Raw genomic sequence first — 12,075 nt, 5'->3', positions numbered from 1 at the left:
TAAACCTCATAGGATATCCAACTAATATCTCAAGGCTTGTTACCTTGTTGCTTTCAAGTAGGGCAATCATTTATCGATCATATATTTTTACACATAAAACTAAATAGAGGACCGAGAGGAGATCTTAACTTACGCATCTAAATGACGTGGGTGATCAAGGAGACAAAATTAAAGTAAAAAAAATTAAAAAATGTTTACTCATCTTTAGTTTTCTTTGTTTCCTTAGTCATGAATTACATACCTTCATCATCACCTGAATAAAGCTTTGACTAGCTCATAACTCATTGTATCATTATCATCATCATCGTCGTCGTCATCATCATTATTATTATTATTATTACTATTACCATTATATTAGTATTACTACTAGTACTACAAGTGGCATTTCTAATACTACTTTTATTACTACTAGTGCTGCAAGTAGTATTTCTACTACTACTACTACTACTACTACTACGTACTACTAGAATAGTACTACTAGTACTAGAAGTAATATTTCTATTACTTACTACTGCTGCTAGTATTATAAGTAGTATTTCTATTATTATATTATTATAGGTTTTTTTGCATGAATACATTTCTAAAAATTCAAATTTGCATGAAAACCTCCTTAAAATTTATATTTATTTCTGTACCTTCATAAAACATTATTTTTGCACAAATGCTTCTACTATAATAGTTTTTCTACACCGTTAATAAAAACTATATATATTTTAATTAAAAATAAAATAGGATTTTGAAATTACTTTTTTGTCGCCCATCACGATCATCTTATAAATATTTTTTTTTTACATCTACTCATTAAGGATATTTTAGTCATTTTAATTTGAAATCGTTAATTTTCTAACAATATTAGATGGCGTAGGTATAAATGCAAAAATAAGAATAAAAAAGGATAGAATAGTAAAATAAGTGTTTTACAAAGGTATGCATGCAAACATCAATTTTAAAATGATTTACATACCTTCATCATCACCTGAATAAAGCTTTGACTAGCTCATAACTCATTGTATCATTATCATCATCATCGTCGTCGTCATCATTATTATTATTATTATTATTACTATTACCATTATATTAGTATTACTACTAGTACTACAAGTGGCATTTCTAATACTACTTTTATTACTACTAGTGCTGCAAGTAGTATTTCTACTACTACTACTACTACTACTACTACGTACTACTAGAATAGTACTACTAGTACTAGAAGTAATATTTCTATTACTTACTACTGCTGCTAGTATTATAAGTAGTATTTCTATTATTATTATTATTATTATTATAGGTTTTTTTGCATGAATACATTTCTAAAAATTCAAATTTGCATGAAAACCTCCTTAAAATTTATATTTATTTCTGTACCTTCATAAAACATTATTTTTGCACAAATGCTTCTACTATAATAGTTTTTCTACACCGTTAATAAAAACTATATATATTTTAATTAAAAATAAAATAGGATTTTGAAATTACTTTTTTGTCGCCCATCACGATCATCTTATAAATATTTTTTTTTTACATCTACTCATTAAGGATATTTTAGTCATTTTAATTTGAAATCGTTAATTTTCTAACAATATTAGATGGCGTAGGTATAAATGCAAAAATAAGAATAAAAAAGGATAGAATAGTAAAATAAGTGTTTTACAAAGGTATGCATGCAAACATCAATTTTAAAATGATTTACATACCTTCATCATCACCTGAATAAAGCTTTGACTAGCTCATAACTCATTGTATCATTATCATCATCATCGTCGTCGTCATCATTATTATTATTATTATTATTACTATTACCATTATATTAGTATTACTACTAGTACTACAAGTGGCATTTCTAATACTACTTTTATTACTACTAGTGCTGCAAGTAGTATTTCTACTACTACTACTACTACTACTACTACGTACTACTAGAATAGTACTACTAGTACTAGAAGTAATATTTCTATTACTTACTACTGCTGCTAGTATTATAAGTAGTATTTCTATTATTATTATTATTATTATTATTATAGGTTTTTTTGCATGAATACATTTCTAAAAATTCAAATTTGCATGAAAACCTCCTTAAAATTTATATTTATTTCTGTACCTTCATAAAACATTATTTTTGCACAAATGCTTCTACTATAATAGTTTTTCTACACCGTTAATAAAAACTATATATATTTTAATTAAAGATAAAATAAGATTTTGAAATTATTTTTTTGTCGCCCATCACAATCATCTTATAAAGATATTTTTTTTACATCTACTCATTAAGGATATTTTAGTTATTTTAATTTGAAACCGTTAATTTTTTAACGATATTAAATGGCGTAGGTATAAATGCAAAAATAAGAATAAAAAAGGATAGAATAGCAAAATAAGTGTTTTACAAAGATATGCATGCATGCAAACATCTATTTTGAAATGATATTTCGTGTAAAATTCGATATTTAGAAAGATATTTATAAAAAAAACCCTTTATTATACCTACGTGGCAACTTAAACCTTACCTATTTATATACAAGTTAGATGATTGGGCAGCAAGACTACAATTGAAAAAGGAAATTATAAACAAAGGGGCCGGGCTTTGGCTTTACAGCCGAGAGAGAGGAGAATGGTATAAATAAATTCTCGCCACGGCAACGGAGGATAGCGGCTTCGCTGTGGCTGGGATCGACCCAACGGCCGACGTCCTGGACTGTCTTCCTGATTCATGGCGGAGACCGCGGCTCCCCCTCCTTCCATCCAATAAGTAAGCGAGCTCCTGCCCCAACTTGCAGTCGTTAGCGCGACCTTCAACATTCTATCAGAAATTGTCGTTATTACTCCGCTGCTGATAGGTTCATGTGTTCGATTTTCTTTTTTTTTTTGAGAAAAACTTATGATTATTTTGTCTCTTGATTTTGGAGTAAATGGAGATCAATTTGGTATTTATTTATGGCATTTCGTTTGTTTACTGGACGCGATTTTTTCTTTCATTACATATTATAGGTTCCCTGCTTCTTCATGTCAGTTATTTTTCACTACCTCGACTTACCGTTATTTACGAATCTCTTAAACCTTTTTTTGTGATGATGTAAATACATTTGTCTGGTGTCAACGAATGTGTAGCTGATGATGCTCTTTTGTTGTTATATTCCAATGTCCTGCTTGATGAAGGAGAATGGTGCTTTTGGGATGGTACATCATTGATACATGTCCTGGCTAATTCAGGAAAAGGAATTATATATTGCATGTTCTAAGAATGTTGCACAGCAAAAGGATTCAAACAAATAAGATGAGTGTGGTAGGCGTGAAAATGTTGAGATGGTTGTGGGATGAAATACAAAGTGAGAATAAGTGAGAGGGTTGTGTGGTGGATATTGAAAGTGAGAATAAGGAAGTGGTTTTATTTGAGAAGGCCTATGGTTGAGATAACCGGGAATAAAATGATGGAGAACTAATTGGGATGCTAAGGGAATGCGGAATGATGATATAAGGTTGTCTCAGTTGGAAAAGGTGCTTGAGATTTGTCTTAAAGAGGAGAAATGACTCCATTTAATGAAAGTATTAGCACTGGAGGTAGCCTGTAATAGGTGATAGTGGGGAACGAGGATGTGTAAAGCCAACCTGAGATAGCTAGGGCAAGGCTTGCTGATGATTATGGTTTATGGTCATGAGGTTAAGTGTCTGTCTCTCTTGCTTGGAATGTGTGCATATATTCCTCATTGTAGCCTTTAATGGTTTAGGGAACTTTCTATAGAACATTATTACCACTTGTGGCAAAGTATGTGGAGGTAACCAATATTAAGCAATAAATTCGATAAGGTTCAAGATATGGTTTGCAGTAGGTTTCGATACCTATACAGGTATCATGCTGGTAAGGTGTTGAGAAAGGACAATTTTTTACTGATGATCAGAAAGAAGAATGAGAAAGGATTTGCTTCCATGAATGTGAACAAGAGGAAAGTTGAAGGTGATGAATGGAAGCAAGCTGTTAGAGGAATGCATTTATGAAGCATCCTCCAGCTCATAGAACTAATCCGGAAGATTTAGCAAAATACTAATACATGCTTTGCAGATTAATTTGAATGATGATGACACTCAAATGCTTCTTACATGAGTCTTCGACCCTCATTTTATGTGCTTACTTCTGATGAGGAAGAACTACTTGGGCACAGTTTTCTAATGGTTGTACATCATATATGAGTACTTTGTCACCAAAGCAAATCAGATTGTCGCTATGTGAAAAAAAAAGTAAATGCATATAAATTGAATGGTTGGTTGCATTCTAATATCATGACACAAGTTACTGATTCATGTAATAGAATCTACATATTATATCTTTAGTGTTCCTCCCATCTTTTCTTCCAGGCAACTTATATTGTTTGATAAATGTTAAAAAAAAAAAAATCAAAGTTGAGCCATCCTACAAAAGTGTGAGTATCAAACTTTGAAACGAATTTAAGTGTAGTAATTTGCTCTTTGAGTTATGTGAAAGAATCTTTTTCTTTTTTTTTCTTTTGGGAGACAGAGAGAGATAGAGAAAGGGAGGAAGACCCACCTGCAATATAATTACGCAGGCTAGATTTTTTAAGATGCACCACCCAAGAATCAAACCCAAAACCTTTTTCTAAGCAAAAGGGCAACCCCTAGTTCACGAAGAATCATATCATTTGACATCAACTCATCTAAATATCTTTCTTGATAAAACAAGCAAAGTACGTCATGTTATGAATTTTAATGTGTCCATAGTATTTTTGATGAGTATAAAAGTGAACTCTCAAGAGGAGATTGATTCACCTTTCATAAATGATAACATAAAGATATAAGGATTAAACATAGGGTTGGAAATGGGTGGGCCAGTTAGCTTGGGTTTGCTCAAGTAATCAAACCCAAATAATTAGGCTGAGCCTGACGCTAGCTTGAAGTAAAATATTTAAGGGCTTATTCCTTAAGATGAGGCTCCTCAAAATCATCTTTAGGTTAATGGGTGAGGCTACTCTTGGGTATATATATCAGATAGATTGACTTAAGTGAAATGAAATTGTTGGGGCTTATTTTATGCCTTCCGTGGCAGGCATAAATGCTATTCTTTGATCGTCTGCTACCCATGGTTGGGGAGGGATGTTTTTGCAATGTATTTTTGCTTGAACCTGGATATTAGACTGAACCTGTTAACATGAAGTACTTGAGTGCTTATCCCTTGAGATAAGACTCTTTAAAAATCATTTTTGATCTAAGGGGTGAGATTATACTTACTTAAGCATATAAATCACATAAAAGGAGCTTATATGAGACAAAAACCCCAGGCCTTATTTTGTGCATTCTGTGACAGGCATAAACATTAAGTCTTTTGATTATGTCAGGTACTCGTGACAGGGGAATGTATGCATATTTTTCACTGTTATGTGGGGACAAAGGTATGGTAGGATATCTCATTATACAGTATAAGATTTGTGCAACTATTACAGTGGTATAGTTTAAAGTAGGGTGTATTTGTGCATACTTGGACTATTGGACTTTAAATCCTTGCAAAATAGTAGAAGCCAAATTGCAACATGCGAATCTTTTTTATCTTTAGTTTTGTATTCTTGGTTACATAAAAGTAGTCTATGAAGTCTGAAGCTTATGCCTTGCTCCCCGAGACTTAAGCCTGGCCTTATTGAGGTCCTGAATGCTCATCTTACAGCACTACCTTTTAAAATTTAGGTGAAATAGCATGACAAAATGATGATTTAGGTGTTTCAAGACAAGACTGAAGTCCAAGGGTTCAGATAACCCAAAATCTGCAAAGAAAAGAGCATGCATAACGTCGGGAAGCATTCATAATAAAGGTCAGCCATGATTGTGATATGTAATAAAGGAGGAGAGATGGGAATATAAGAAGGGGAGAGGAAACTGGTCTCTACTATGCCTCAAGCCTTGCACAAAATGTCGGAGACAAGTGTGGAGGATTGTGAGAACCCTAATATGGGTATGATGGAAAAATGAAATGAAAAGGGATTAAGTGGCAACAAGTCCTTGTTTAGACTGTCTTTAAATTTTCAACAAGACATTAGGTTGGCCACAACAATTAGACCAGGAGGGAAGTGGGCCACTACATGAGAAAAGGAAATGATACAACAAGTTGGTTTGCTCGTTGATGACAAGCAGCAAGAAATAATTTTTTATCTTCTTCTCAAATGCTGATTTTTGCTCTAAACAGTAGACATTAGCAGAAGTAAAGGGATGAGATATGAAGGAATAGCTTGCAGCCATAAGTAATCAGAACTTTTCAAAACAGATCTGTTTTGTAGTACATATACGGCAGAAACCAAGGGATATTGCAGGTAAATTAGAGATATAGAGTGAGTACATATTGAAAAGTTTCAATTATTTAAAGAGCATCTTTACATCTTTAGAACTTGATAATATAAATCTATACAAGTTGTTAAGTTGCGATTATACATCTCTCCCTCTCTTGCTGTTTTTAATACAAAACCATAACGAACTTGGTTTACGTGTCATTCAGAAGATCACAGTTCGTTCACACAGATACTACAAAAACTGAAAGAGGAAACAGAATCCCTTGCAGCCAGTGAAAGATGGGCTAAATTTTCAGGGGCAAGAAGAATGCATGTAAAGAACATCTAGTCTAGATTCTAGAGGCTAGGCTAGAATGAAGTGCAGCATTTGGAAATACAGAAGAACAACACAATTAGAGCTCCAAAACATACAAGACCCATAGTTTCAAATAGGTGGAATACATTATAAAGAAGCATCAATCACACAATTAACGATATTTAACTGGTTAATGAGATCCACAACATCCATCAGATGCTCATTTTTTCTCCGCCTTTTCCTCCTTATCTTTAAGGTATTTCTTTGGGATCTAAATGTGAAATGATAACTGACAATAAATATATAATGATGATATTTATATATCCAATGAATTATATGGTTCTCAGCTTTAGCTGCCTGCTGGCTGCCTTGGCATTCTACATAGACCTTTCTAGGGATTATCATAAGGGACTGCCTAGACATGCGGACAACTTCAGGCATGTTCATGGAGTGGGTCGGTGATACAAATTGGGAGAGGGCATGGATTGTAGTAATACTCATCAGGAGTTTTAATATATTGTGTTGCAACATGTCCTACTGCCCTTTTGGTTTTATGACAAAATGATATAACCATATTGGTTGCATGACGAAATGTGATATCTCGCCAATATGCTACAACTAGGAAAATTTTCAGAGAACTTGTCTTGCGATCAGATTCACTCAACTGAAGTTGCAGACAGGCCAGTACCAAAACAGCTGAAATTTTTTTCTTAATCTTGAAAACTTTTTCCTTAATTATTTTCCTTCCTTTCTCCCTTCAAGATGCTTGTCACAGCCAACCAGTGCTAGACAATAATACATCAGCTTTAATAAATGTAGGACATTTCTTGGTTCTTATCTATCTTCATTATGCACGGTCAAAGTTGACAGAGAAAGATATGCTTATTGTGAACAGGACAGGGAGAAAGCATTTGAAGGCTGTAGGGGAAAAGCACATTATTTGAGTTAGGTATCAGTCACTGCCAAATTGAATATTTTGTGCAATTTAATTGCTTTTCTAAAATGAAGATAATGCAAAAGTATACCAAACTATGCCATTAACAGACTTGAACTATCATCATTTGGAACAGCACAAACAACAATCATTTGGTTGAAGATCTGTTGCTTTAAAACTGATCTAAGCAGCAGCCTGTAAAAGATAGGAGACATCTTCATTTCATTTTTTTGGTTAAATCAGAAAATACCTCTATTCTATCTTCAGAAAATTTAGTGTTTTATTATCTGTGCACGAAATCTTGATATTATGGGCATCAGGTTTCTATATATTACGATTTATCAAAGTGCAAGTGACCCTTTATGGCTTATCGGTAGAAAAGATTGCTGCCTGTGCTCTGTTTCTTCCTTTGCCTCGCTGCCCATGTTTGAAGTTCCAACATTTGTAATCAATCTTGGCATTTTTAAGCTTTCCATGTCTCTGGCCATGCTATCATTACTGAATGTAATTTTAGGAAAACCTATTGTTCTTGCCTATAATATTTTGGGCCATGCTGAGGAACTGAAGACCTATCATTTGTCCGATGCTTCGATTTTTTCTCCGCTAACCATATTCTTTTATAATCATGTGAGCCTTCAGCTAATGACAATTGGAAGAGAATCTTAACTGAAGAATTGTTTTTGGAGTTGGACTTAGTAATGGATGGATAAATCATCTGAAAGCCAGTACAATGAGCATTGAGATAGAAAACATGGTGGGGAGTTGCAAGTTGAATACTCACTTCTGCTAAAACAATCACTGAAAATACTCAACTTATATTTTCTCGATTATCACATATATTCCTTAAGGTAGAAATGAACTCTTTATGTTGGATCAAGGCCTAAACCAGTCAGTTTTTTATGATTGATGAATAAATCTAGGCTGAACTGATCAGGCCAGAGACATGAGTTGTGAACATACTAAAGTCGGAGATTCAGGTCAAGCTTTTGTTGCTCTGATGGCTGCTTGGGCAGTTGAGAATTCAATTGATAACTTCCAGGCCACTTCATACCTGTTGCTTCTTCAGGGGCAAAAGGTGTCCATGTCATTTTGACATTGGAACTGATGTCACCAAATCTTGCCACCGTCGCTATCCCTCCTTCTCTTTGTGGCTTGTGAACAATTGAGTGAGGGTGAACTTGTAGAAATTGAAGAAAAGGAGCATTAAATGGTGAACCCATCATCAACCTTTGTGATTGGTGAGTCCTTCTAGCTGCACCCCTCTCCCTCTTGTGGGCATTCTGATGCCCACCCAAAGCTTGTGAACTGAAGAACTTCCTCATGCAGAAGTTGCACGAGAACATCTTGTGTGGAGCAGATTTTGATTGGGAAGTAGAAGAGCTTCCGGTTGTTGATGAGATTCTCCCACTGAGGGTCAGGTCCAACCATGTCTCTGAACCATCATCGCCGACTTCACTGTCATTGTAATCACTGGTACATGTTTCTGACTTTTGGTTGTTGGCTGCTTTCTCTCCTAGTTCCTCCTGTTCCATTTGGAACCGTATTAGTTTCTTTCGAAGATGAAGAGGGAAAAGTATGAGAAACAAGTTTTCTGAAGACGAAGTGATAGGAAGTCATAGAGGCTTTGTGGAACGCTGAAGGTTTCCCTTAAAAAGAAGCAGAACAAGGTAAGAAGTGGGAATAATTGTAAGGGAGAGACTTATCAGGAGGAAAAGAAGTGCCAATGGATATCTTAGCTGTGTATCTCTCTTTCCTAAGTGGCCCACATTGTGGTGCTTGTTATTCCAGAAGCAGTGCTCTGTCATGTTTACCGTTGCCCATATCAATTTTTCAGATTCCTGACACCTTTTTCCTCATCAGGTCGCACCCACTTTACATGGTTATCCTCTCTGAAGCCATAATACAAGGTTGACAATCTAAGAACAAATCCATCAGTGGTCATATCATAATCCTCTTTTCATATGCCGGATATGGTATTCTAACTGTTGCAGTTTCTTAATCTAAAGTTCTTTGTATTGTAAGTAAGAAGTCCTGTCATAAGAAGCAGGTAGGCAGTTTATAACCTAAAGTGTTATTTCCACCAATCAGAATAGAACAGCCACAAAAAAGAATTTTCATTATAGATGTCCTGAACTTTGTAGGATTTTGGTCTTTTTCGTTTTTCCCTTGTCCTCATACTTGAGGACAAATTGATGAAGATCATGTAATCCATCATTCACTTGCTCAATGGTCCACAGCCAGAAAACCTCTTCCTGCAAAGCTGTTTACTCCCATTGGATTACTTTTTATATCTAGGACGGTCATTTAGATTGTGCTGTCCATCTGAAGCAGCCCGCAACTTAGATTATTAAGCTTTTTTTAAGTTTTATTTGAACATCAATGACTGCTCTGAAAGACAGAGTGGCTTTATAAGTAAATGCATGAATTACTTTGGACAATGCACTGGGCTTATCCATAAAGTTATAGGCTTTTTACTTATAGTTATCAGCAAAGTTGTCAAAGCACTAAATTATCTTTTAGTTGTACTTATCCCTGCATAATGCCTATTTTACTTGCCAGAACAGCAAAGCAGGCTTTCATGGAGGATTGATGTAGGTGGAGACTCCGTGACATGATTAAGATGGTTATTTTTTGAATGCGAGGGTCCCCATAGAAGTACCAATAATGGTGCTAAAGGTCCACAAGAGGTGAGTGCTGCATTAATCTTCATTTTTAATGCATTATCTAAGTGGACTGTCTTGTTGGTGTGTTGTAATGGGAGTTGCAGGCCCAGTTGTTAGTGGAGGATGTTTCTAGAGAACTGCTTTTAGAACCCTTGTACTTTGCAAGTATAGTTTCAATTCAATTGGACTTTGGACAGGAAAATGGAAGCTCAGTTCCCGTAAAAGGCCCAGCTTTCATTTGTTGCTTTCTGCTGAATGTTGATGCAAGCTTTTAATGCTGATATCTGTGAGTGGTAGAATTCCTTTGTAATTGGATTGGTGAGTCAGTCTGATCTTGAGAGGGAGAGGCATGGCTCTTCCTCCACATTTTTCTTTCCCACACATGTGCAGGTAATGCCGACATGTGTTATGTTATTACATCACAGGTATAGAATCTTGTGTGGTTGCAAGTGCAATCATCTCCGTTCAATCATGGTCAGGCTCAGTGTCCCACCATGTGAAGGAACTCAGATGCCTGTTCGTCATGATGTTGGTAGGTTGCCCTTCAGCTTACACTCTTTGTTTGTTTCTGATGTACAAAACTTGCATGTGACCTCCTTTTCCTCGACTTTCCTTGAGAATTTCAGCAATCAAAACTGCAGCTAGCACAAATCTCTCGGGTACTTTTGGTACTCTAGTATTGTACCGGATGGTTTTTTTTTCTTTAATTTGATGAAGATATTATATCAGATGTTAACCCAAGAATGATTTGCATTTATAGTTAATAGATCCTGATATCATGGTTACATAATCGTTTTGATGTGAGAGTGGTCTGAATTATTCTATGCAGTCTTTATGTTATCAGTCAGCTTCATTTGCTTGGTTCCCTGGTTTCTTTATCTATGTAATAATCCTTTCAAATTTCTTTCCAGAAGCACCAAATTAAGCTGGTTCTAAATATATGAACTCTATTAGGATGTTCCTTTGCTAAATAAATCCTGAGCACAAGATTTAATCGTATGCTCCTGCCTATATCCATAGGAATGGGCCAACCGATCCTCGGCTTTTGATGGATATGCAAATGGAAGAAGATATGCCCACTTCCACCAAAGGAGATCGCAATGATGATGGTTTATGCTGCATTCTAGTGGGGAAACTGATGTTATGCCAAGGAGATGCCCCTTAGCTTTCAGATGAAGCTCTCTTCGTCTGAAGTCAGATTGAAAGTTGAAGAGAAGAAAGAAGGGTGAGGGTGGGAGAGCCAGGAATCCGGTATAGTCTTTCTTGGTTGCTTCTGGAGAAAAGCTTTTTGTGCGGGCCACTGTTACATGGAAGAATATGGAAGAGGGGGTTTTAGACTTGTTTAGACTACTTTGCAGGTGGCATGAGAGCAAACCACAGTCCTCAGCTCGTGGGTCCTGTCCTCAAAAGGAATATCACCCCTTATCAGATCAAATATGCCTGTGACTGGGGTCCTTTGCCTGCTTGTGAGCAGACTAAAGAAAAGATCAAATAGGTCAGGATTGTGGGCGAGGGGATGAATGTACCTTCTTATAATAAGTGTCACATATTTGGGTCTGATGAGATTGTGCACAGCATTGATTGATATTGGATCCAAGGTTTGTAAACTCCAGATTTTTCCCCCCTATCTTGGTAGATAACTAAAACCATGTTGAACCAGGATCTGTAATTGAGTCGAACGCTGAACAATTTCTAAAGCAATTTAGATACATAGATATCTTGGCTGATACACAACTACCAGGTAATCAAGATATCAACGGATACAGCATAGAAGATCACTCCATGCATTTACTATAATATTACATGATTGAAAAACCCATAATAAGACAGTAGAAAAGAAACAAAACAAAGTTCTTGGTTCTCGTTTCGATATCGCCTTCGGCAATATCTCGGTTCAAAACA

The 12,075-nt window shown here is 35.5% G+C and overlaps 1 protein-coding gene and 1 long non-coding RNA gene across 7 annotated transcripts; one reads left to right on the top strand and one right to left on the bottom strand.

The window, feature by feature from the left end:
- The first annotated feature begins 2,232 nt into the window (after positions 1–2,232).
- Positions 2,233–11,888, top strand: LOC108511218 (uncharacterized). Of its 6 annotated transcripts, none has more exons than XR_016395870.1 (4): positions 2,233–2,746; positions 7,472–7,520; positions 10,075–10,705; positions 11,194–11,888. It is a non-coding gene; the product is annotated as an uncharacterized LOC108511218 (long non-coding RNA). The 6 variants fall into 6 exon arrangements; XR_015967235.2 differs by having other exon boundaries at positions 10,070–10,705; XR_015967234.2 differs by having other exon boundaries at positions 7,472–7,525.
- LOC120111085 (uncharacterized) lies at positions 8,348–9,884 on the bottom strand. Its single transcript, XM_039127491.3, has one exon. The coding sequence runs from the start codon at positions 9,040–9,042 to the stop codon at positions 8,470–8,472; it is 573 nt and encodes a 190-aa protein (XP_038983419.1). The 5' UTR covers positions 9,043–9,884; the 3' UTR covers positions 8,348–8,469.
- Positions 11,889–12,075: the final 187 nt, after the last annotated feature.

This window comes from Phoenix dactylifera, chromosome 7, assembly GCF_051530095.1.
Source record: "Phoenix dactylifera cultivar Ajwa chromosome 7, Ajwa_hap1_PhDact_Kaust_v1.1, whole genome shotgun sequence".
In the NCBI taxonomy this organism is placed as follows: domain Eukaryota; kingdom Viridiplantae; phylum Streptophyta; class Magnoliopsida; order Arecales; family Arecaceae; genus Phoenix; species Phoenix dactylifera.
Note: the sequence above shows the minus strand (reverse complement) of the source record. Positions and strands in the feature narration are given on the sequence as shown.